The 27,411-nt window shown below is 38.2% G+C and overlaps 1 protein-coding gene across 22 annotated transcripts in view; it reads right to left on the minus strand.

The window, feature by feature from the left end:
* Nucleotides 1–27,411, minus strand: part of LOC122974964 (NACHT, LRR and PYD domains-containing protein 14-like) — a 113,071-nt gene that overhangs the window by 75,924 nt on the left and 9,736 nt on the right. For 7 of the 22 annotated variants that reach the window (XM_044343085.1, XM_044343075.1, XM_044343086.1 and 4 more), the window contains exons 5-12: nt 26,489–26,662; nt 25,139–25,315; nt 21,606–21,779; nt 20,778–20,945; nt 17,888–18,055; nt 14,997–15,164; nt 12,106–12,273; nt 11,077–11,253 (exon numbers count right to left, since the gene is read on the minus strand). In XM_044343085.1, coding sequence (XP_044199020.1) covers nt 11,077–11,253; nt 12,106–12,273; nt 14,997–15,164; nt 17,888–18,055; nt 20,778–20,945; nt 21,606–21,779; nt 25,139–25,315; nt 26,489–26,662 — 1,374 coding nt within the window. Of the gene's footprint in view, nt 1–7,199; nt 10,040–11,076; nt 11,254–12,105; nt 12,274–13,811; nt 14,284–14,713; nt 14,742–14,996; nt 15,165–16,702; nt 17,175–17,887; nt 18,056–20,777; nt 20,946–21,605; nt 21,780–25,138; nt 25,316–26,488; nt 26,663–27,411 lie in introns of those variants that run through there. The other 15 variants (XM_044343084.1, XR_006400513.1, XM_044343081.1 and 12 more) reach the window with 15 other exon arrangements.

Below are 27,411 nucleotides of genomic sequence, written 5' to 3' on the forward strand. Positions count from 1 at the left end.
TAACGGAATAATGCTTAAAATATAAATAAGTGGCTTAATGGGGTTTCAGTGCATCCATGTGAAGTCGTTAACATACTGTCCTATTTCATCTGAACCAGACATCACACTTAAGGAAGAAGTTCTGTCACATATTGTAAGAATAAAGTGGTTTGTATGTTTAGAAGAGGACATGGTTTAATAACGGTCATAAAGATAATATATATTTATATAATTATGATTTTAACAGAGTGCTCACCTGGACTTTTATTTTATTATATCCATCACATCACTTTCATATTTTGATCATCTTTAAAGTATTGACTGTATATACTGTTACATATGTATCTACATTGTGTAAATGATCAATATACAATTCATTTTAACATACATGGACAATATGTCCAAACAACCCACAGTGGAAATATGAAAGAGTAAAGGAGGCCGATTCTGCATCTTGAGACAGTCGTCTATAGAGTCTGAGCAGTAAACACTAGTGGAAACAGCGTCACATTGTGCCCCAAAAAATATGTTATCACGTTATTTTCTCTCTCACATATCAAAGTGTCATTTTCCAGAAGTATTTTCTAGCTGACAGAAGCTGCTGCCTGGACTTCAGCCTGATATGACCTGTATGACCTCATCATCAAAATACTTTAAACCTGATGTCTTCACATTATTTTGTGTGCAAACAGGTCAGTTGTGGATGTGGCCTGCTGTGACTGCAGGCTCAGTCACCAAAGACTTCAGTTTGTATTGTATTATTATTATTTTATTGTATAATCTGAACTGTGTATTAAATAATATTTAAACATTGGAAATGAAACATGAAAGGGAACAATTGCTTCTTATAATATAAAAATATTTCAGTCTGTTGAGGCTTAAATTAAACTCACAGTCACTTAGTCTCCATTTATTTGTTGTATAAAATTATTATTGAATTCACTTGATAACTTTATTGGTTGATTTAACAATGAAAATGCATATTAATAAACATATTAATGTTAGTTAAAAAAATAGCATGCAGCACATCATACTACATTGTCAGCTACTATTTAAAATATGCGACACAGAAACACATCATACAAGACATATAAAGCAATAAATTGGGAAATATTAATGTTAATATAAATTTAGACACTAATAGAAACATGAAGAACAGAAGCACAGACATGAAAAGCACAAATAGTTCATAAGATCCTGAACAATAATCACTGTGACTGAATTAAACATCAACTTGTAACAGTCAATCTAAAATAAACACTCACATGACTACAATGAGTGTTCTAACTTTACAACCCATCAGATCAATATTGTCATCAATCGCCTTTTAATTTCACTCCAGACTGAAAAGCGAGGTGTGCATTTATATGATTAGATTATTTGATATTTAAACGGTAAAACGTTTTCTTACTCCACTTCCTGTTTTGTTAGTTATGCTGCTCTTCTGTCATGTCTTAATCTCTTACCTGGAAACTTATTCATCACAAGTTGACAGTTATTGATCACCTCTTTGCTTTGGGACTTAAGTTGTCTCATTTTATACAACAAAAGTAGGTGATCAATCATCTTTCTGTTCTTTCTGTTTATTGAGTTTGAGAGAGAGAAGTTGTTAATGACCAATTTAGGTTAAAAGCAGATGCTGTAAGCTTTTAATGGCCTTTAAATCACAGTGTTATTGTTAGTTACAGATGTGGAAGTTATGTATATAGTGAAGTTATTGGAAGTGATTTGTTGTTAATTGCCATGATTGCACTAAACTATAATGATGTGTGGTGAATGGTGAGGCAGGAGCTGTATGACATGCAGGTGTTACCAGTTAAGGCTCGGTGTGCATGTTATCTTTATTAGTAAAGTTAAATACCATATTCTTGTAAAATCTATGGTTAGATCTAATAGTTATTATACATCTCAACTTTTCTTTATGTTGTACATAGTAGTAATGAAAGATAATTTACATTATTATATGATTTGATTGATGGTGGTTGAACTACTCTTTGCTACTCGTTATTTTTCATCACTTTGGCTGATAAGTTAAATTAGTGATTATTTCCTCAATAACGTGCATAAGAGTATTATTATTTGCAGTTGTTTCACTCGCTATATATTCCTTTTATATGTGTTTCAGAAGCACACACCCTCCTATCCTCATACACCTTTAAATGAGGCAACAATGAAGGTTCAAGTTCAAGTGGAAATGACCAAGTTTGTCACTTAACCGCTAAAACTAAGAAACAGTGACTAATCAGACGTCCTGCAGCGATTCCTCTCTTCACATCAGCAGTTAGTAACCTTGAGATAACCTTCAGATAACCTTGAGCAACAACAAATCTGTCAGTCTTGAAGATTGCATGCTGTTATTTGTCAGCAGAGGGAATGCTAACTGTTAGCTTGTGGACGACAGAGTAACATCAGACAGCTTGATGATCCCTGACTGTTCCAGGATCAGCAGCTTGGACAGCGGTTGTGTCTCTTTGCTGCAGAATGTTGTAATGATCCACCTGAGCTGTACAGGAGAGCAGGAGGAGGAGAGAGACTGGAGACTCTCAAACCTTTATCACACATCAACACATTATTTTACACCAAATACCTTTTCAGTTGACTGTAGCTTTGATGTGATTCAGAAGACTCCAGAGAGATGAATCAAGCCACCGAGGCTGAAATGTTGCTTAACAGGTTAACTGTTGACAGCATGAAGCAAAGAAACACACTGTATTAAAAACACAACAAGCACAGATCAGAAACACCTGCAGCTTCATCAAATTCCTGCTTTACAAAGAAAAACACACCTGCCAGCTGTTATTTAGCTGCACTGTACATAGACAAAGTCCCAGCCATAAGTATCTGTGCTGTATGTGTCAGAGCAGGACTGACTAACATTTATCAGTTAGACTCAACAACATGAACAGTGACGCTGATCAGAGAGTGAAATCTAACGCTGCATTTTACATGTGAAAGCAGAACTGCTCCAAGTATCAAAAACACCTCACTGATATTCATTATTAACATTACACAGGACAACCTGATATTTATTGATCAGCATTGATCACAGAGACACACTGGTACAACTAAATATTAAAGTGAACACAGACTGAGCTGTCTGACCTTAAACCAGATGATTTGTTCTCACCTTCCTCTGAAGAAAAACATCCACCATTTTATTCAAATCCAAGTCTGATTCATTTTCCAAATGACAGAACTGAGATGTTTTCTTGGTTTTCTTTAGAGACGCACAAATCTCACTTTTTCTCTCCTGATACTGACTCTCAGTACTCAGAGTATCTGCTGATACTGAGTACCGATCAATACCACTGCTCTCTTTTTCCCCAAATTACAATCTGTAAACCTGATTGGGATCATTTTAATGTGAGAACATGAGGTCAGAGATGCTGTGGCAGTAAAAACTGAGTCAGCAGCTGCTGAGACTGAATGAATGTTGAAAAACCAGCCACAGTTTGTGACCAAGTAATAAGAATAAAAACTAAACTGAAACTATTTCATTCATTCATCATCATTTATCATTAATGACTTATTATGGCAGCTTGAATCTGCTGAAAATACATTTTATTTTGCTTTATTTTCTGACTGGAATAATAAGACAAGAATCAGAGTCAGAACTGATCAAATCTTAAAGCTGGACTCTAACGAGGAGCTTCTTCTGTGAAATAAACAGAGGTGGAGGAAGTATTCAGATCAATTACTCAAAAGTATCAATACTACAGTGAAAAAATACTCTGTTACAAGTTCAAGTCCTGCATTTGTAAAATCTAAATCTGAAAAGTAAAAATAAGTGAAATAAATGTAGTGCAGTAAAAAGTATAAAGTATTATTAAAATGTGTGTACTCAGGTAAAGTACAAGTACCTGATGATTGTAGTAAAGTACAGTACTTGAGTAAATGGACCAGTGGAAATAAAGAAAACAAAGATGATGGTTTGATGTTTTACTTCAACACTGATTCTAATCCAGCTGCTGCAGCAGTTTTACAACCTTAAAGCTACTGAAGGGGAAATATAAGGTGGAAAGTGGATTAGAAGAGGTTCATAAAATGTCAAAGCTTCCTGTTTCACAGCTGATATTTATGTAGATTTATTGGAGTTGTGTCCATGTCACAGGTTTGAACCCAGCTTGTCTCCCTGTGAGACAAAAACACACTGTTGTATGTTTGAGTGTCAGCTCGTTGTTGATGCAGCAGCACCACCTGCTGTCCAAACCAACAAACTACCTGCTACTGTCCACAAGAATACATTACAACCACAATCAATATTTCATTCACTAACACATGAAATATTATCCAGGGTAGAGCTGCTAACGGTTGTGTTTTTAACATTTTACAATAAGTTACCAAAGAAAAAGCAAATGACAAATCCTGATAATTGATGAATTATTAATAAGTACTTCCTGAATAACTGTGAATGAAGGAATATACACTCACTGAGCACTTTATTAGGAACAGCACACTAATACTGGGCAGGGCCTCCCTTTGCTCCCAAAACAACCTCAATTCTTGGTTGCATGGATTCCACCAGATGTTGTTTTTCTGGTTCCAGCAGAAATAACGACAACATAAGAGCTTTGTTTCAGAACAACATTGTTGCTGTTCCCTGTACAATATCATACTGGAATTATTATGTGAAAGATAGAAACTGGAGAAAAGTTTGGACTCCACAGCAAAGCTTTTTCATATCTGATGAGGTCAAATACATTTTTAAAAGTTGATTCATGAGTTTTATCCTGTAACATTTTTCCTTCAGAAGTTAAAAACGATACTGATGTGATGTTTTCTTTCTGTGAATTACAACCTGAAACTGTTTCTCTCTTATTGTGGAGCTGCAGATTCACCCATAAACTCTGGAAAGACATGAAGACCTTCATAGTTCAAAACTTTCCCCTTTTCTTCTAAGATATTATTTTGAGTTTCTATTTACATGATTAAGACAATGACTCTTATTTTATTATGAATTTAAGTTTTATCATTGCAACATTTTACCTTCACAAATGTAAATTTACTAAAAGAAAGAAAACATCCCTTTAGAGCTGCTACGATTAGTAAATTAATCAAACAGAATGGGGAACTATTCTGATCATTTTTTTGAAAAAAACACCAAAACTGGTTCTAGTTTGTCAAATGTGAATATTTTGACAAGTTATTTTTACTTCTATGATAGTAAACTTGTTAACTTTGGGTTTTGGACTGTTGGTCGGACAAATGAAGAAATTTGAAGACGTCAACTCAGGCTTTGGGAAAATGAGAGGATCATTTGATTTTAGAAAAAATTGCTCAGCAGCAAAACCAACATTGTTAAGCGTTCAGCTGATTGAGGCAGTGGAGGAGAACAAACACCTCGAGATCTACACTGATAACAAACTGAAGTCAAACTATCACACTGACTTTATTTTGAAGAAAAGACAAAAACGGCTTCTTTGATTCGGACTGTTTTATGTTGAGATCTTTTTATATGTGTTTTATTCAGAGTATTATGACATTCTGCATCCTCTGTTGCCATGGTAATGCTGATGCTGCACAGAAGGACATCTACCAAACCCGGAACCTGTCAAAGACTGAAAACCTGCTGCTTCACCCACAACACCCTGTTCAGTGAGCTTCAGCTCCTCCCATCAGGCCCACGTCTTCAGGCCTCCAGCTGCAACAGTAACAGAGCGAGGAATTCCTTTATCCCATCAGCCATCGCTCTCTATAACACACAGCAGCACATAAAAACTCCTGGTACTCACAGCAGTACTGTAGTCAGTGCTGCACAGTGGAAAGTATGGTATTGTGTATATTTCTGGGCTGCATTGTGTCTTCTCTCACATTGAATCTTTGTACTCCAGGAGCACTGCTGGACGCTGCTGTGTAGTAGTTTAGTGTGTTTTATGAAGGATGTGCGCCATGTGTGGACTATGTCTTGGATTGCTTTTTTCTTCTTAGTGTGTGTGTTTCTTTTATTGTGTTTGTTAAGTTTTGGACAAACACTGCAAACCAATTTCCTTCTTAATCTTAATTCGTCTCTTTTTTTTTGACATTTGATAGACAAAATGATGAATAGAGACATCTCTAACTAGATTTACTCTCCTCTCCCCACATATTTTAAAATGTCTTTTTTCATATATTTATTTCTCCTTGTTGTTTGTGTTCAGTCTGTATGGGTTGCTGTTTTCTTGTATCATCACTTGGTGGCGCTGTTTCCTTGTTTGTATATTTCACTTGATTTCAGCAATAAAGTTAAAGAATAAAGAAAACACAGACAATCTAAAGTTAGTAAATTTCCTGGGAAGAGCCAAGTACTTAAGCAGTAATTTATAGGTCAAATAAAGACAGTGTTCAGTTGGTTCACTTCCAATGATTGAATTCCAGTTGCTAAGCTAGCATAAGCTAAAGTCTTTTGGTCAGTTCACAGCAGGTCAGACAAACATGCAAACATGTTTCATCTACAGAAAAACATACAATTCAACATATATGAGAATAAAGTTTCCAATAATAAATGACTGATGAATAAATATGAACTCAGGTGGAAATGGAAATCTATAAATAGACCAAATTACACAGAAATTTATTCCCTGGAAACTTTGAAGAAATTAATAAGAAATTATAAGAATAATGAAGCTTTAAAATAAAGTGTAACCATAAACTCAGATGGCGTCCTGGTGGTCCAGTGGTTCAACAAAAACATCTAACAGATCCACAGAAACAAAACAAAGAACACAGATTCAATCAAATATGCTTCATTTCTACACAAAGACAGAAACAATAACTACAATAAAAATAGATGTTATACATGAAGCTGAAGCTTGACACAGAATAAAAACACTGCAAGTTCATTTATTTCCACTGATGTTTATTAGAATTTGGTCTTTGTTTCCCACCATCATCATCCCACCACCCTCCCTTCACAAGTCTATAAAACTTCTCAAAACCAACGTTACACAATGTTTTGCACAAAACTAACAAACATACAGGAAGAAAATAAACCAGTAAAACACACATTAGATTCACATTTTTGATGTACAGCATATAAAACAACAATAATCAGTAGATCAGTGGATAAAATGAGTTTGAAGAAGTGATTTAAAGGAAGATAATGACTTATCAGACTGAACTCCTCAAACAGGTTGATCCAGAGCCCTGACAGCAAAGACCAGGACCCAAATTTATCTGTGCTGATAATCAGCACTAATTCATTTCCTATCACTCAGTGTCAAGTTATAGAAAAACAAGCTGCATTCATGCAAATGGTGGCTTTATTTATTTCATGATTCATTAGTTTTAAACTGCTGATGGCAGAGATATATTTCAAAGAGCTGTAAGGACACATAAGTCAACAGCAGGTTTAGCTGGAGATGAGTTGGACAGTGGAGAAGATACATTTCATGTTTTAATGAAGTTGTGCCCAAAGTCTGTTTGCATCATTATCACTGTGTGCAGTGTTGTACAATACATGCAAGATGCTGCACTAATGCAGAAAACAAGATGTAAAGGATGTGATTGGATAGAGCTGGATCACATGATCTCACCTACAAGTTTAAATTATATAGTTATTGTTAAAGCCTCCTGATTGGCTGACCAGTGTTTACTTACAGCCTGATGCAAATGACTTGTTAAATATTGTTATGAGATATAAACTATTCATTTTGACATATTTTTGCATCATCATCATCATCATCATCAACCTTTATTTAAACAGGGAGGGCCATTGAGAGCAAACTCTCTTTGACAAGGACGCCCTGAGTCCAGTACATATAAAAGAACATGAAAGTTACATTAAACATCAGCAACAAATCATATATAAGAACAATAGAAACAATAACAGTACATATAAAAACAATAAAAGCTCTTAAAAATGAAAGTATCAACAGATTATACAACAAACAGGCCAAAGACATCAACATAAGGGACAACATCAATTCAAACACACCTGCATTCACACTGCTCTATGTCAGTCAGAAGAGATTTAAATTGATTAAAAGGGATTATTTTGTCTCATTTTACAAGCTTCTGCAGATTGTTTCACTTCGTACTTAAAAGCCAGTTTCACAATATCAGTACTAACATGATAGTTAAAAAAACATATAAAGACATAAAAGCATATAAAAGCTGGATACCTTTAATATTTACACACAGAGCAACTCTGAAATGTCATCTGGAGCCATGAAGAGTCTTTAAAAGTAATCAATCAAATCTTTACAATCAATCCTAAAACAAACAGGTAACCAGTGAAGTGATGATAGAAATGGAGTAATATGATCTCTTTTCCTGCTTTTAGTTCAAAGTCTGACAGCAGCAGTGTTCTGTGCTGGTTTTATACATATTATTTGAATATGTTTTAATGGTGAAAACAGGACTGGACCAGCTGCTGATATGATCATCAAAACTTAGACTGGAATCAAAAAATACAAAGTTTTTCACCACAGAACCAAGATATGATTTGACCTGCATGCAGGTTTTCTGGACCAATGATAAATTCTTTCTGAATTGAACTGAATGAAATTTGTGGACATCCAATCTGTCACATCTGTCACATCTGGGCCCGTATTTATCAAGTGTCTCAGAGCAGGAAATCACTCCTAACTGGCCAAAAATGATCAGAGTGACGCATCTCTGCTTCTACTTTTAGGAGAAAAAGCCTTTTATCAACTTTCCAAACTTGGTAAATGATTCGTATCTCTGCCAATATTTCGGAGCTGCAGGAGATGGAGTTCAGGCAGAGATATTCCCTGAGAGGAGAGATGTTTTGGGAACGCTTGATGACACTGAGCTTATTAAAAGATTGTTTGGACTAAAACAGAATCATTAGTGAGATTGACTTTGTGTGTGATGCAGAGGAGAACACATGATGTTTCTACACAACATCATTTAAATAAATACAGAACGTCCTCACAATGTTACACTTTATGGTAACGGAGAAAATGCAGCTGTGCAACAGTGACGATTCTGTCAGAAGCAACAATGATGGAAGTCATGAATCAAACTTTGATCTGGCTTAATGCACGTCGTAAAGATAATGAGCATGACGAGGGTCCTCAGTTACAGCCCACTAAAACTTTGATTTACACACAATCATGTCAGCTGCAGAATGAAGGATATCTCAACTTCATTACAACAGCTCAAATATTTTATAGGCTTATTTTTTATTGAGGCTCCTTCAAATAACAGCAGAGCTACAGCCTGATATTTGAGAGAGGAGGATGCACCTGAACAATATATGTTTCTATTGTTACGCTGTATTTACCTTCATGTAGAGAACACAAGTTAACTTGGGGTGTAGTTGAAAGAGGAATTGGACAGTGGAAGAGAAGATGTTCTTCATGGAGTGGGTTTGCAACATGTGTCTGTGCAATATGTGCAAGATGCAGCACTATTACAGGCTGTGAAACCATGTGGCTGAACCAAGATCATTTTACACAGCTGACTCTAATTACCTGTTATCTTCATTAACATATAGGCTACATTTATCTCTCAGGCTTTCTTTACACTTTGTAAATATCATCTTATAATGAATTTTGGCATCATAGTTTTGTTCCATAACCTTGGTAAGTTACCTGCCTGGTTACCTGCTTATACACATAATATACCAAGTTACCACTGTTTCATATTTCCAGCTGAGACTGTGAGAAAACTACAACACTTCATCATTATTTCTACTTTGCTGCTCTGACTGTGGTAAAACAGCGACGTCTCACTCTCTCCCAGGAGTAATCCTTCTCCTGCTGACAGTCACAGTAAATTCTCTTCTGCTTCATTAATTAGTTTTAGTCCTCGTTAACTCTCAGTGTGATTCTGAGACGCTTGATAAATATGGGCCCAGGGTCAGAGTCTGACTTATAACACCTGTTTTTAATCTTTTCTGCATCAAACAGCTCATGTATAACACATCTGTAAAGTGCTGATTCAACAGAATCCAGAGATAACTGTTCAGTTTGTAGTCAGTTAAGAGACTTAAGTGAAGATGACAAAATCCAGATCCAGACTCCAGTCCAGATGGATCATCAGGATCCAGCTGATCCTCTCTCAACACACACTCCTGGATGTTCACTCACACTCTGACAGAGATCGCCACTTCCATCTGATGAGAGAAGAAGAAACAACAGAGGTCATAAATCAGTGTTTAGTGAGACTCACTTCATCAGCTGTCAGTCAGTGATGCAGCACATCCAGTATAAAGAGCAGCAGGGACTTCAGTCCTGTTCAGACCAGAAGTGGAACAGCTGTGCAGCGTAGCCTGCTTCCTTTCAGCTCTCATGTTAACGTGTTGGAGTGAACACACTGAGCTCCAAGCTCACACACCTGCACAGACTTTTGCTATCAAGTCTGTTTACTCTGCAGATTTCACTCAAGTACACAGAGGAAATAAAGTGCTGAGAGTCATGAACACATCATTACTGCAGAAACAGAGACATTCACTCATCAGTTTACTGATGGATTTACTGTTGATTCATGTCAACTGTTAGAAAAGTTGAAAGCTACAGAGTCTCTGTGGGATTGAAGATCTTTCCTGCTGTTAAATCATCACATGACAATCAGTCAGAGCTCTCAGCTAAACAGCTGCTGTGATTCCTGGACTTCAGCAGAGGTTCTGGTCTGTATAAAGACCACATGGTTACTAAACGTAATGATGCTTGTGTGAAATCAGAGCCAGTGATTTGCAGGCTGCAGTCAGACTGATCTTAGAGCTCTGACAAAGATGAACTGATCAATTCTTTAGTGTTGAAATGAGAGAACAAACACTTTCAGATCAGATTTGATGGTAGGACAGTTTGATGATGAGGACCACTGTCTCTATACATCTTGTAAGGCTGTCAGCTGTAATCCAGCTTTATTTCCTGCAGACATGAACACAACAACAACAGTCGTCTTCACATCAACTCAAACACATGATCACAACAAGCTTCTGGCTGATCTGATTGGCTGACTGTTCTCTCTCTCTCTTTCTGTCCAATCCTGAAGCCTGTCACCATTCTCCTCTCACAGCTTCACTGAGGAAAGCAGCCACTGAGAAGGTTGGAGGTTCACCAGGAAATACTGGATCTTTGCTTTGATACTAACTGTGTTTAATACAATACTGCAGAAACCAGCACAGACTGAATCCAACTCTCTACTGACCTCAGATACTCCAGTCTACATTCTGGACTCTCCTGAAGATCAGACAGCTGCTTCACGTCCGAGTCCTTCAGGTTATTTCCTTCTAGATCCAGAGATCGCAGATGGGATGAGGGGTTGGACTTCAGAGCTGAGGCCAGAGAAGCACAGCTGATCTTTGACAACCTGCAGCGTTCCAATCTGAATAAAGAATAAATGACGTCACTTTAGAAAACAAAGTTCATGCTTGAAATCATTCAATGTTTCATAATCTGTTCAGAGCTGAAGAAGATTTAGAATGTAGAAGTTTAGAAAGTTGTAGATGTGATCTCTAGATCCCCTACGAGACAGCCAGAGTCAGCTGACCATCCTGAGTCACCACAGTCCCGTAAACTGCGGCGGGTCCACAGACTGAAACTATTCACGTCACGGTTTACGGGACTGTGGTGACTCAAGGCAGCTAATATAGCAGCTAGCATCTATGTTACTTTTACACTTAAAATAAGATTTTTGTGCACGTTGTAATAACTGGATTTAAACAAAGTGGACATTTTACACATCATGCTGCTCTAACTGAACCATTTACAACAAGTAACCACTGCACACACACAACACAGAGCACATGTACATGTTTACTGAGTAAAGACACAAATGCAAAGATCCATCTCTGGATTTCAATAATCAATTATTGATCATTCAAATAAGAATCGCAATTAATCTGAAAATCTATTTTTTTGTCCTAAAGTTTAGAAGATGGAAACTCCAAACAGCTGAACCCAACAGGATGCAGGTTCAAAACTGTCAAATAGAAAAGATAAAAACAGAGTTTCAGAGGTTCAGAGTGAATTATCCAGTGTAGATTTTTCTTGTCATATGAAGGTTTTAAATGTGCAGCTCAGCATTGTTCTGACAGTCAATGGACTAAACCACTGAGGAAGAAAATAGATCCTCAGTGTGGATCAGCATAATATCAGCTTTATGTCTGCAGTTTAGTGTCACCACAACTGTCACATCATATTAATCTCAGCACAGAAGTAAAAAATGGTGTCTTACTCCAGAACCTCCAGTCTACAGTGTGGACTCTCCAGAAAATCACACAGCTGCTTCACGTCACACATGTCGTTGTCAGACAGATTCAGATAACTCAGATGGGAGGGGTTGGACTTCAGAGCTGAGGCCAGAGAAGCACAACTGATCTCTGACAAACTGCAGCGCCTCAATCTGAATAAAGAATAAATGATGTAGATTAAAATCCATTTATAATCCAATCAGATGTGTTCAGGTTTTAAATGTGTAGTTCAACATTACTATGTCCTCATCAATGAGCTTTTCACTAAAATGAGCAGAGTAACTTTGTCATTGTGTTATTGTGGATCATCATGATGTCAGCCTTCTACAGACATCATCCAAATGTCACCACAACATTCAGACACATATTCATGTCAACACTGATTCATAAAAAATACTTTAAACACCTGCATTTAGATCAGTGTGTGTGTTCTGAAGGATCAATATCAATGATCAGACATTATTCATTAAAACACATTAAATAATATAATAAAGAAATATTTCTCCTTCAACATATGAACTTGATCTAGGGCTGTGTGGTTAATCAAATTTAACTTCTGATTACGATTTTGGTTTCCAACGATTATAAAAACAAGATAATGGAGATAAAACGATTATTGTTTATTATTGTCATTTCGCAGTGATGCTCTCGTTTTGTCTTGTGTTCTAAATCCAGCAAACCTCTTTCCTTTACAGCGGTGCGCTTTCGCTCCTCCTTAAACGCCTCCGACAGGCGTCGAGCGTCTCTGTCCACAGACTAACCTGCCTTCACCAGGCTGACTGACAGCTGGGATTTACTAAACCTAAATAGTTTGCATGTCGGCTCCACGGGAAGAAATCAACAGTGTTTGAACTTATTGATTCATTGGTTTTATTTCGTCGCCCACTGTAGCGAGTGAATCTGCCTGTAGTGAAACCGGAGGTAACGTTAGCTGGGAGGCTAGCGGAGGCTAGCTGGCTGTGCTTCCCTCCGGTCATGCTGCGGCTAACGCTCCGCTAGCCTCCCAGCTAGCCCCGGCTCTCCGTCTGGATCCAACCGGAGCACCGAGACCCGGTTTGTTATTCAGGTTAAAGTGGGAAGAAGCAGCGGGTCTGTCGGGCAGCTGAGTGAAGTGGAGCCTGCGGAGGAAACACCGGGACCGTCAGGATGAAACAGTCCGCAGAGGAGCTGCTGTGTTCGGCTGCAGAGATAGGAAACACCTCGGCTGACAGGATGTACCACTCTGTTTGGAAAAAACGTTTTCTTTTTCTTCTTCTTCTTTTTGGTTTATAACAGCTATTGGCAACCAGCGAATGAGGTGCATTACCGCCACCTTCTGCTTCGGACTGTGCACCAAAGATTAAATCCTGCACATTACTCCTGTCTGTCTGATAAAGTCAAAGAAAACTACTGCTCCACCCACTTGGCAGGTTCATGTGTTTTAATGCTGAGCTCCTGAACTCCAGTCTTCATAAGTTCTTCCTTCATATATTGTCTTTCTTGATCATTAGTACAATCTATGATTGCAGGTGTAATAGTCTCCTCAGCCAGGTGGAAAAAAATATGTGCATATATATCGGCATCGGCAAAAATGAGAGTCAAAAAGTAATTGTGTTAAATAATCGTGATTATGATTTTTGCCATAATCGAGCAGCCCTACCGTCTATACAAACTCATGTTGTTCAGCCAAACACAAGTAAAAATGTCAAAAGACTAAAACACGACACATTTATATGTTTTAGGTCTACATGTGCAAAACAGTTGAGCAAGAATAATAAAAGACCTGCATCACTTGCAAGAGCTTCATCATTATGTACATTTAAAACACATAAATGCTATCCCATAATGCAACACATGGAATGTCAGTACCTGCTGTTTCAACTTTATCACTTTGAGCACAGACAGCAGAAACTGAAAGTCTGCTCATTAGTTCATCTGCACTGTTTGTATTTGTGTTGACATCAGTCTGATACCTGCAGACAGCTGCTGGCTGGCGTTAGCTCCCCGGCAGGTAGAGACAGACTGAATACAGTAGAATCTGCACACTGTTCAGTCCACTTCTGCGCTTTCACATCTCGTAGTCAGAGATAATATCTCGTTAACAAACACAAACCCAGAGCTCAGATCAGTGTGTGGAGTCTTTTTTCAGTCTGTTCCTCTTGTAGATGTGATCTCTAGATCCCCTACGAGACAGCCAGAGTCAGCTGACCATCCTGAGTCACCACAGTCCCGTAAACTGCGGCGGGTCCACAGACTGAAACTATTCACGTCACGGTTTACGGGACTGTGGTGACTCAAGGCAGCTAATATAGCAGCTAGCATCTATGTTACTTTTACACTTAAAATAAGATTTTTGTGCACGTTGTAATAACTGGATTTAAACAAAGTGGACATTTTACACATCATGCTGCTCTAACTGAACCATTTACAACAAGTAACCACTGCACACACACAACACAGAGCACATGTACATGTTTACTGAGTAAAGGCACAAATGCAAAGATCCATCTCTGGATTTCAATAATCAATTATTGATCATTCAAATAAGAATCGCAATTAATCTGAAAATCTATTTTTTTGTCCTAAAGTTTAGAAGATGGAAACTCCAAACAGCTGAACCCAACAGGATGCAGGTTAAAAACTGTCAAATAGAAAAGATAAAAACAGAGTTTCAGAGGTTCAGAGTGAATTATCCAGTGTAGATTTTTCTTTTTATATGAAGGTTTTAAATGTGCAGCTCAACATTGTTCTGACAGTCAATGGTCTAAACCACTGAAGAAGAAAATAGATCCTCAGTGTGAATCAGCATAATATCAGTTTTATGTCTGCAGTTTAGTGTCACCACAACTGTCACATCATATTAATCTCAGCACAGAAGTAAAAAATGGTGTCTTACTTCAGAAACTCCAGTCTACAGTGTGGACTCTCCAGAAAATCACACAGCTGCTTCACGTCACACATGTAGTTGTGAGACAGATTCAGATATCTCAGATGGGAGGGGTTGGACTTCAGAGCTGAGGCCAGAGAAGCACAGCTGATCTCTGACAACCAGCAGTAACTCAATCTGAATAAAGAATAAATGATGTAGATTAAAATCCATTTATAATCCAATCAGATGTGTTCAGGTTTTAAATGTGTAGTTCAACATTACTATGTCCTCATCAATGAGCTTTTCACTAAACTGAGCAGAGTAACTTTGTCATTGTGTTATTGTGGATCATCATGATGTCAGCCTTCTACAGACATCATCCAAATGTCACCACAACATTCAGACACATATTCATGTCAACACTGATTCATAAAAAATACTTTAAACACCTGCATTTAGATCAGTGTGTGTGTTCTGAAGGATCGATATCAATGATCAGACATCATTCATTTAAACACATTAAATAATATAATAAAGAAATATTTCTCCTTCAACATATGAACTTGATCTAGGGCTGTGTGGTTAATCAAATTTAACTTTCGATTACGATTTTGGTTTCCAACGATTATGAAAACAAGATAATGGAGATAAAACGATTATTGTTTATTATTGTCATTTCGCAGTGATGCTCTCGTTTTGTCTTGTGTTCTAAATCCAGCAAACCTCTTTCCTTTACAGCGGTGCGCTTTCGCTCCTCCTTAAACGCCTCCGACAGGCGTCGAGCGTCTCTGTCCACAGACTAACCTGCCTTCACCAGGCTGACTGACAGCTGGGATTTACTAAACCTAAATAGTTTGCATGTCGGCTCCACGGGAAGAAATCAACAGTGTTTGAACTTATTGATTCATTGGTTTTATTTCGTCGCCCACTGTAGCGAGTGAATCTGCCTGTAGTGAAACCGGAGGTAACGTTAGCTGGGAGGCTAGCGGAGGCTAGCTGGCTGTGCTTCCCTCCGGTCATGCTGCGGCTAACGCTCCGCTAGCCTCCCAGCTAGCCCCGGCTCTCCGTCTGGATCCAACCGGAGCACCGAGACCCGGTTTGTTATTCAGGTTAAAGTGGGAAGAAGCAGCGGGTCTGTCGGGCAGCTGAGTGAAGTGGAGCCTGCGGAGGAAACACCGGGACCGTCAGGATGAAACAGTCCGCAGAGGAGCTGCTGTGTTCGGCTGCAGAGATAGGAAACACCTCGGCTGACAGGATGTACCACTCTGTTTGGAAAAAACGTTTTCTTTTTCTTCTTCTTCTTTTTGGTTTATAACAGCTATTGGCAACCAGCGAATGAGGTGCATTACCGCCACCTTCTGCTTCGGACTGTGCACCAAAGATTAAATCCTGCACATTACTCCTGTCTGTCTGATAAAGTCAAAGAAAACTACTGCTCCACCCACTTGGCAGGTTCATGTGTTTTAATGCTGAGCTCCTGAACTCCAGTCTTCACAAGTTCTTCCTTCATATATTGTCTTTCTTGATCATTAGTACAATCTATGATTGCAGGTGTAATAGTCTCCTCAGCCAGGTGGAAAAAAATATGTGCATATATATCGGCATCGGCAAAAATGAGAGTCAAAAAGTAATTGTGTTAAATAATCGTGATTATGATTTTTGCCATAATCGAGCAGCCCTACCGTCTATACAAACTCATGTTGTTCAGCCAAACACAAGTAAAAATGTCAAAAGACTAAAACACGACACATTTATATGTTTTAGGTCTACATGTGCAAAACAGTTGAGCAAGAATAATAAAAGACCTGCATCACTTGCAAGAGCTTCATCATTATGTACATTTAAAACACATAAATGCTATCCCATAATGCAACACATGGAATGTCAGTACCTGCTGTTTCAACTTTATCACTTTGAGCACAGACAGCAGAAACTGAAAGTCTGCTCATTAGTTCATCTGCACTGTTTGTATTTGTGTTGACATCAGTCTGATACCTGCAGACAGCTGCTGGCTGGCGTTAGCTCCCCGGCAGGTAGAGACAGACTGAATACAGTAGAATCTGCACACTGTTCAGTCCACTTCTGCGCTTTCACATCTCGTAGTCAGAGATAATATCTCGTTAACAAACACAAACCCAGAGCTCAGATCAGTGTGTGGAGTCTTTTTTCAGTCTGTTCCTCTTGTAGATGTGATCTCTAGATCCCCTACGAGACAGCCAGAGTCAGCTGACCATCCTGAGTCACCACAGTCGCGTAAACTGCGGCGGGTCCACAGACTGAAACTATTCACGTCACGGTTTACGGGACTGTGGTGACTCAAGGCAGCTAATATAGCAGCTAGCATCTATGTTACTTTTACACTTAAAATAAGATTTTGGTGCACGTTGTAATAACTGGATTTAAACAAAGTGGACATTTTACACATCATGCTGCTCTAACTGAACCATTTACAACAAGTAACCACTGCACACACACAACACAGAGCACATGTACATGTTTACTGAGTAAAGACACAAATGCAAAGATCCATCTCTGGATTTCAAGAATCAATTATTGATCATTCAAATAAGAATCGCAATTAACCTGAAAATCTATTTTTTTGTCCTAAAGTTTAGAAGATGGAAACTCCAAACAGCTGAACCCAACAGGATGCAGGTTAAAAACTGTCCAATAGAAAAGATAAAAACAGAGTTTCAGAGGTTCAGAGTGAATTATCCAGTGTAGATTTTTCTTGTTATATGAAGGTTTTAAATGTGCAGCTCAACATTGTTCTGACAGTCAATGGACTAAACCACTGAAGAAGAAAATAGATCCTCAGTGTGGATCAGCATAATATCAGCTTTATGTCTGAGGTTTAGTGTCACCACAACTGTCACATCATATTAATCTCAGCACAGAAGTAAAAAATGGTGTCTTACTTCAGAAACTCCAGTCTACAGTGTGGACTCTCCAGAAAATCACACAGCTGCTTCACGTCACACACGTCGTTGTGAGACAGTTCCAGATGTCTCAGATGGGAGGGGTTGGACTTCAGAGCTGAGGCCAGAGAAGCACAACTGATCTCTGACAAACTGCAGTAACTCAATCTGAATAAAGAATAAATGATGTAGATTAAAATCCATTTATAATCCAATCAGATGTGTTCAAGTTTTAAATGTGTAGTTCAACATTACTATGTCCTCATCAATGAGCTTTTCACTAAAATGAGCAGAGTAACTTTGTCATTGTGTTATTGTGGATCATCATGATGTCAGCCTTCTACAGACATCATCCAAATGTCACCACAACATTCAGACACATATTCATGTCAACACTGATTCATAAAAAATACTTTAAACACCTGCATTTAGATCTATGTGTGTGTTCTGAAGGATCAATATCAGTGATCAGACATTATTCATTAAAACACATTAAATAATATAATAAAGAAATATTTCTCCTTCAACATATGAACTTGATCTAGGGCTGTGTGATTAATCAAATTTAACTTTCGATTACGATTTTGGTTTCCAACGATTATGAAAACAAGATAATGGAGATAAAACGATTATTGTTTATTATTGTCATTTCGCAGTGATGCTCTCGTTTTGTCTTGTGTTCTAAATCCAGCAAACCTCTTTCCTTTACAGCGGTGCGCTTTCGCTCCTCCTTAAACGCCTCCGACAGGCGTTGAGCGTCTCTGTCCACAGACTAACCTGCCTTCACCAGGCTGACTGACAGCTGGGATTTACTGAACCTAAATAGTTTGCATGTCGGCTCCACGGGAAGAAATCAACAGTGTTTGTACTTATTGATTCATTGGTTTTATTTCGTCGCCCACTGTAGCGAGTGAATCTGCCTGTAGTGAAACCGGAGGTAACGTTAGCTGGGAGGCTAGCGGAGGCTAGCTGGCTGTGCTTCCCTCCGGTCATGCTGCGGCTAACGCTCCGTTAGCCTCCCAGCTAGCCCCGGCTCTACGTCTGGATCCAACCGGAGCACCGAGCCCCGGTTTGTTATTCAGGTTAAAGTGGGAAGAAGCAGCGGGTCTGTCGGGCAGCTGAGTGAAGTGGAGCCTGCGGAGGAAACACCGGGACCGTCAGGATGAAACAGTCCGCAGAGGAGCTGCTGTGTTCGGCTGCAGAGATAGGAAACACCTCGGCTGACAGGATGTACCACTATGTTTGAAAAAACGTTTTCTTTTTCTTCTTCTTCTTTTTGGTTTATAACAGCTATTGGCAACCAGCGTATGAGGTGCATTACCGCCAACTTCTGCTTCGGACTGTGCACCAAAGATTAAATCCTGCACATTACTCCTGTCTGTCTAATAAACTCAAAGAAAACTACTGCTCCACCCACTTGGCAGGTTCATGTGTTTTAATGCTGAGCTCCTGAACGCCAGTCTTCATAAGTCCTTCCTTCATATATTGTCTTTCTTGATCATTAGTACAATCTATGATTGCAGGTGTAATAGTCTCCTCAGCCAGGTGGAAAAAAATATGTGCATATATATCGGCATCGGCAAAAATGAGAGTCAAAAAGTAATTGTGTTAAATAATCGTGATTATGATTTTTGCCATAATCGAGCAGCCCTACCGTCTATACAAACTCATGTTGTTCAGCCAAACACAAGTAAAAATGTCAAAAGACTAAAACACGACACATTTATATATTTTAGGCCTACATGTGCAAAACAGTTGAGCAAGAATAATAAAAGACCTGCATCACTTGCAAGAGCTTCATCATTATGTACATTTAAAACACATAAATGCTATCCCATAATGCAACACATGGACTGTCAGTACCTGCTGTTTCAACTTTATCACTTTGAGCACAGACAGCAGAAACTGAAAGTCTGCTCATTAGTTCATCTGCACTGTTTGTATTTGTGTTGACATCAGTCTGATACCTGCAGACAGCTGCTGGCTGGCGTTAGCTCCCCGGCAGGTAGAGACAGACTGAATACAGTAGAATCTGCACACTGTTCAGTCCACTTCCGCGCTTTCACATCTCGTAGTCAGAGATAATATCTCGTTAACAAACACAAACCCAGAGCTCAGATCAGTGTGTGGAGTCTTTTTTCAGTCTGTTCCTCTTGTAGATGTGATCTCTAGATCCCCTACGAGACAGCCAGAGTCAGCTGACCATCCTGAGTCACCACAGTCCCGTAAACTGCGGCGGGTCCACAGACTGAAACTATTCACGTCACGGTTTACGGGACTGTGGTGACTCAAGGCAGCTAATATAGCAGCTAGCATCTATGTTACTTTTACACTTAAAATAAGATTTTGGTGCACGTTGTAATAACTGGATTTAAACAAAGTGGACATTTTACACATCATGCTGCTCTAACTGAACCATTTACAACAAGTAACCACTGCACACACACAACACAGAGCACATGTACATGTTTACTGAGTAAAGACACAAATGCAAAGATCCATCTCTGGATTTCAATAATCAATTATTGATCATTCAAATAAGAATCACAATTAATCTGAAAATCTATTTTTTTGTCCTAAAGTTTAGAAGATGGAAACTCCAAACAGCTGAACCCAACAGGATGCAGGTTAAAAACTGTCAAATAGAAAAGATAAAAACAGAGTTTCAGAGGTTCAGAGTGAATTATCCAGTGTAGATTTTTCTTGTTATATGAAGGTTTTAAATGTGCAGCTCAACATTGTTCTGACAGTCAATGGACTAAACCACTGAAGAAGAAAATAGATCCTCAGTGTGGATCAGCATAATATCAGCTTTATGTCTGCAGTTTAGTGTCACCACAACTGTCACATCATATTAATCTCAGCACAGAAGTAAAAAATGTTGTCTGACCTCAGAACCTCCAGTCTACAGTGTGGACTCTCCAGAAAATCACACAGCTGCTTCACGTCACCCACGTTGTTGTCAGACAGATTCAGCTTTCTCAGATGGGAGGGGTTGGACTTCAGAGCTGAGACCAGAGAAGCACAACTGATCTCTGACAAACTGCAGCTCCACAATCTGAATAAAGAATAAATGATGTAGATTAAAATCCATTTATAATCCAATCAGATGTGTTCAGGTTTTAAATGTGTAGTTCAACATTACTATGTCCTCATCAATGAGCTTTTCACTAAACTGAGCAGAGTAACTTTGTCATTGTGTTATTGTGGATCATCATGATGTCAGCCTTCTACAGACATCATCCAAATGTCACCACAACATTCAGACACATATTCATGTCAACACTGATTCATAAAAAATACTTTAAACACCTGCATTTAGATCAGTGTGTGTGTTCTGAAGGATCAATATCAATGATCAGACATTATTCATTAAAAACATTAAATAATATAATAAAGAAATATTTCTCCTTCAGCAAGTAAACTTGATCAATTCAAAACAGATATTAGTTGAGAGGATCTTCTGTATACAGATGTGACTCTTTACCAAAAGTTATAAACATTCATTTATTTTAACAACCAACAGTGGACATTTTCTACAGTTTCTTTAAGAATTAGTCATCTTTTATAACTACAGACTAAACTTTGTACAGTAAAAAAATGAAAATATGGAAAAAAGAAAATTAACTTCATGGATGTAAGTTATGTATGTACATAAATTAGGTTCAGTTGTTAAACATTAAGATCAACAATAGTAACAGACAGTCAGTGAACTGACCCCAGAGTCTCCAGTCTACAGTCTGGACTCTCCAGAAAATCACACAGTAGCTTCACGTGTGATTCCTGAAAGTCTCTTCTAGACCGATTCAGCTTTCTCAGATGGGAGAGGTTGGACTTCAGAGCTGAGACCAGAGAAGCACAACTGATCTCTGAGAAACTGCTGTCAGTCAATCTGAATAAAGAATAAATGATGTAGATTAAAATCCATTTATAATCCAATCAGATGTGTTCAGGTTTTAAATGTGTAGTTCAACATTACTATGTCCTCATCAATCAGCTTTTCACTAAAATGAGCAGAGTAACTTTGTCATTGTGTTATTGTGGATCATCATAATATCAGCCAGAGCGGCGCCTGACAATTATCAGCAGGGGGACACAAGGTCGTCATGGGTGGGCACTCCTTTTTACATGCTCATAGATCAGACATTTCTTTCTTTTTTTTGGTAGTTTAACGTAAATGAGTCAGATGAATGGCTTTCTATACATAAAAGAAGAAATAACACAATAAAGTGGAAACTGTTTATATTGATCACATCTGTCTGGATCAAATTGATCACTATCAACAGATGATTATTATAACTGATTTTTAAACATCTTTTCTTTATTTCTCATACAGAATACCATCTAATTGACATTTGTATATTTATTACATGAATATAAAGAAATGAAACGAGCAGCTTCGCTATTTAATGAATTGTACTGACTGTTTTAAAATACAGTACAGCTGTTTAAATGCTGGTTGTTGTGTCGCTGCTGCATCTCGTTGGCTGGTTTTTGGCAGTTTGTCATGAGCTTCGAGGAAACAACGTTTTTCATTGAGAGAAAATGATTTTCTTTTTCCCGTCATGATTTCAATGTGCAGGCAGCAGCAGCCTCAGGTCACCAGCTGGAAGCAGACGGGTTACCACGAGGCAGTAATGGTGCCGCAGCCGCCAGGAACATATCAAACATGTTTCATGGGAGTAAAATAAAAAAAATAGAATTACTGAAGTTTTAAATTTTTTCCATATGGATTCATGTATGAAAAGACCCAAAATGAACACTGTGCTTGATTAGTATAAGCAAACTATTTAAACAACATTTGTATAAGAATGATTCAGTCTCAAGGTTTGTGATCCATATAAGCGATTGATCACTGTAACTGTGATCAATACAGGCGGTTTCCACTGTAATAACCAAACCAACACTGCATAACTCTTGAAACAAATTGAACAATGAATATGTTACAGTTTAGAACTTCCTCACAGAAACCACAATCCTAACATGCCACGGCGGGCCAGGATAAATAACACTGGCTTACCTGCGGCTACTATTCCTACACAAGGCCGAGTCTTCTGGGCTTTGAGTTGGAAAGGTTGATTATGTCTTTGTAATCACAAGTGTCAGTTAGTTCTCTTTCAAAAGACAAAAACGTCAAGTTGTTCAGGTGTCCAGTCAACATGGATGATCTGATGCGCATCTGGATCTGTTGTTACACCGTATTTGGTGACTGAAGGGTCCTTTAGTGTAGGAATGTGCAATTAATCGAATTTTATTTTTTTGGCTTCCAACGATTATGAAAACAAGATAATGGAGATAAAACGATTATTGTTTATTATTGTCATTTCGCAGTGATGCTCTCATTTTGTCTTGTGTTATAAATCCAGCAAACCTCTTTCCTTTACAGCGGTGCGCTTTCGCTCCTCCTTAAACGCCTCCGACAGGCGTTGAGCGTCTCTGTCCACAGACTAACCTGCCTTCACCAGGCTGACTGACAGCTGGGATTTACTAAACCTAAATAGTTTGCATGTCGGCTCCACGGGAAGAAATCAACAGTGTTTGTACTTATTGATTCATTGGTTTTATTTCGTCGCCCAGTGTAGCGAGTGAATCTGCCTGTAGTGAAACCGGAGGTAACGTTAGCTGGGAGGCTAGCGGAGGCTAGCTGGCTGTGCTTCCCTCCGGTCATGCTGCGGCTAACGCTCCGCTAGCCTCCCAGCTAGCCCCGGCTCTCCGTCTGGATCCAACCGGAGCACCGAGCCCCGGTTTGTTATTCAGGTTAAAGTGGGAAGAAGCAGCGGGTCTGTCGGGCAGCTGAGTGAAGTGGTGCCTGCGAAGGAAACACCGGGACCGTCAGGATGAAACAGTCCGCAGAGGAGCTGCTGTGTTCGGCTGCAGAGATAGGAAACACCTCGGCTGACAGGATGTACCACTATGTTTGAAAAAAACGTTTTCTTTTTCTTCTTCTTCTTTTTGGTTTATAACAGCTATTGGCAACCAGCGTATGAGGTGCATTACCGCCAACTTCTGCTTCGGACTGTGGACCAAAGATTAAATCCTGCACATTACTCCTGTCTGTCTAATAAACTCAAAGAAAACTACTGCTCCACCCACTTGGCAGGTTCATGTGTTTTAATGCTGAGCTCCTGAACTCCAGTCTTCATAAGTTCTTCCTTCATATATTGTCTTTCTTGATCATTAGTACAATCTATGATTGCAGGTGTAATAGTCTCCTCAGCCAGGTAGAAAAAATATGTGCACATATATCGGCATCGGCAAAAATGAGATGGAAAATATTGGATATCGGCAAAAAATCCAATATCGTGCATGCCTAAAACACATATACAGCCGGATATTTCTGTGATTTAAACAGCTGTCTGTGCAGATTACGCTTCACTGAATGCAACAGAAAAAAACCCCAAAAACATGGGGTCTCCGTGAGACACTCAGAGTCAGTGTCGACTGCTACATTTAATAAAATGGAAGCGTTTCCGTTCCATGAGTCAAAACGCAATTGTGTTAAATACTTGTGATCTCAATATTGACCAAAATAATCATGAGTATGATATTTGCCATAATCGAGCAGCCCTACTTTAAAGCCAACGTATGTCTCAACCATCCTGCTGTGACTTCACTTTAAGGCACGGCCTGGTCCCAACATGCTTCATCATCTGGACGAGTTTTTGTTAAAAAGTGGCTCAAACATAACTGCTTAGCCACAGTTTCCAACTTTCATCTAGCTGTTAGCTACATGAAACTGTGTTGTGACAGTGCGTGTGCGATGTAGCCTAACTTCAGTCACGTACAGTAAGACAGGAAGTTTCCATGAATCTGAAGTTTGGGTGGGGCACAAAATCCCAATTGGACAGACAGTGCCCCCCAGTGCCCCCCTGTCCTGCTGGCTGTGATGTCAGCCTTCTACAGATATCATCCAAATGTCACCACAACATTCAGACACATATTCATGTCAACACTGATTTATAAAAAATAACACCTGCATTGATCTCTCTGTGTCCCTGTGTGTGTGTGTGTGTGTGTGTGTGTTCTAAAACATAAATATCAATGATCAGACATTATTCATTAAACACATTAAATAATATAATAAAGAAATATTTCTCCTTCAGCAAGTAAACTTGATCAATTTAAAACAGATATTAGCTGAGAGGATCTTCTGTATACAGATGTGACTCTTAACCAAGAATTATGAACATTCATTTACTTTAACAACTGACAGTGGACATTTTCTACAGTTTCTACAGTCAGTGAACTGACCTCAGAGTCTCCAGTCTACAGTCTGGACTCTCCTTAAGATCAGACAGCTGTTTCATGTCCGAGTCCTTCAGGTTATTTCCTCTTAGATCAAGATATCTCAGATGGGATGAGGGGTTGGACTTCAGAGCTGAGACCAGAGAAGCACAGCTGATCTCTGACAAACTGCAGCCACTCAATCTGAATAAAAAATAAATGACGTTACTTTAGAAAACAAAGTTCATGTTTGAAATCATGCAAAGTTTCATAATCTGTTCAGAGCTGAAGAAGGTTTAGAATGTAGAAGTTTAGAAAATGGAAACTCCAACCAGCTGAACCCAACAGGATGCAGGTTAAAGACTTTCAAATACAAACAGTGAAAAAGAGCTCTCATTAATATTAATGACAACATACTGCTACTTCAATAAAGACGTAGTGACTTCACCTCTTAAACTCTGCAGCTCCACCAGTGACTCCATCTATACAAACTCATGTTGTGCAGCCAAACACAAGTTAAAAATCCACATGAATATTTCAGATTCTACTCAAGATCCCAACATTTATAATGATATCAAATATGTCAGGATGGATGTTGGGAAAATAGGAGGAAATTGATGTTCAACATATCAACATTATTTACATTTAATGGAATGATGTCGCCATGAAAAAAATCACAGCATCTTGTGTTTAAATATTTCTGTTAATATAAACACTGCACAGCTTCATAATAGTGTTGGAACAAGTAAATACTGGATATTATATTTGTTGCTGTCTGATTGAGGTTTTTGGTTTAAATTTAAAGAACAAAATTTAAAGTGAAGTAGGGCTGGGCAATTAACCGAAAATGTATCAAGACCGACATTAAGACCCTCTCACTGACTTAATCTTTCTCATGTTGGTTAAGTCGGTTAATAATTTCCCCAATGCATGCGTTCATGAGAGAGAGAGAGAGAGAGAGAGAGAGAGAGAGAGAGAGAGAGAGAGATTATTGTGAAGGATCAATATTAATTATCAGACATTATTGTGTAAAAAAACATTAAATAATCTAATAAAAGAAATATTTCTCCTTCAGCAAGTAAACTTAATAAATTCAAAACAGATATTAGTTGAGAGGATCTTCTGTATACAGATGTGACTCTTTACCAAAAGTTATAAGCATTCATTTATTTTAACAACTAACAGTGGACATTTTCTACAGTTTCTTTAAGAATCAGTCATCTTTTATGATTACAGACTAAACTTTGTACAGTAAAGAAATGAAAATATGGAAAAAAGAAAATGAACTTCATGGATGTAAGTTATGTATGTACATAAATTAGGTTCAGTTGTTAAACATTAAGATCAACAATAGTAACAGACAGTCAGTGAACTGACCTCAGAGTCTCCAGTCTACAGTCTGGACTCTCCAGAAAATCACACAGTAGTTTTAATCCTGAGTCTTTCAGGTCGTTTCCTCTTACATCCAGATGTCTCAGATGGGAGGGGTTGGACTTCAGAGCTGAGACCAGAGAAGCACAGCTGGTCTCTGACAACATGCAGAGCCACAATCTGAATAAAGAATAAATGATGTAGATTAAAATCCATTTATAATCCAATCAGATGTGTTTAGGTTTTAAATGTGTAGTTCAACATTACTATGTCCTGATTCATTAGATTAGATTATTTTTTAGTTTGAACATGTTAAAATAACAAAATAAAATATAAAGGCAGCAAAACAAAAGAAATAAAAATAACAGCAAACTTTCAGTAAGCAACACAAATAATAACCATTCAATGGAACTTTTCTAGTCCTACCCCTTTTTATAATTTATTAATCAAATCAAAGCCAAAAACATTCAAAACAACACAAGAGAATAAAGATAACTTGCATAGAACCAATAACAACAAACAAAATCAACACAAGTCAAAAAGACACTCTGTACCAAATCATATTATTCCAGACCACCTCTTTGTTCATCCATTCTATATCTGTTCAATATGTTATTTTTAAAGATTTGTTTAATGAATGTTCTACATGTTTTCATTTCTTCATTATGGTTGTTCCATAGATTAACTCCCTTTATTGTGATAATAATAATAATAATAATAATAATAATAATAATAATAATAATAATAATAATTGAGTTGACTTCCATGAGTTCAATCATAAAATTGATTCATAAAATGCTGCTGAACTCAGTCAAGTCTGAAATTAGAGGATCAATATGAAATCAGACATGTTGAACTAAACCTGTTCATTATTTATTACATGACCTCCTTCTTCCTGTATTTGGTAGTTTAGTAGGTTTGTGTAATTA

Source organism: Thunnus albacares, chromosome 23 (assembly GCF_914725855.1).
Source record: "Thunnus albacares chromosome 23, fThuAlb1.1, whole genome shotgun sequence".
Taxonomy (NCBI): domain Eukaryota; kingdom Metazoa; phylum Chordata; class Actinopteri; order Scombriformes; family Scombridae; genus Thunnus; species Thunnus albacares.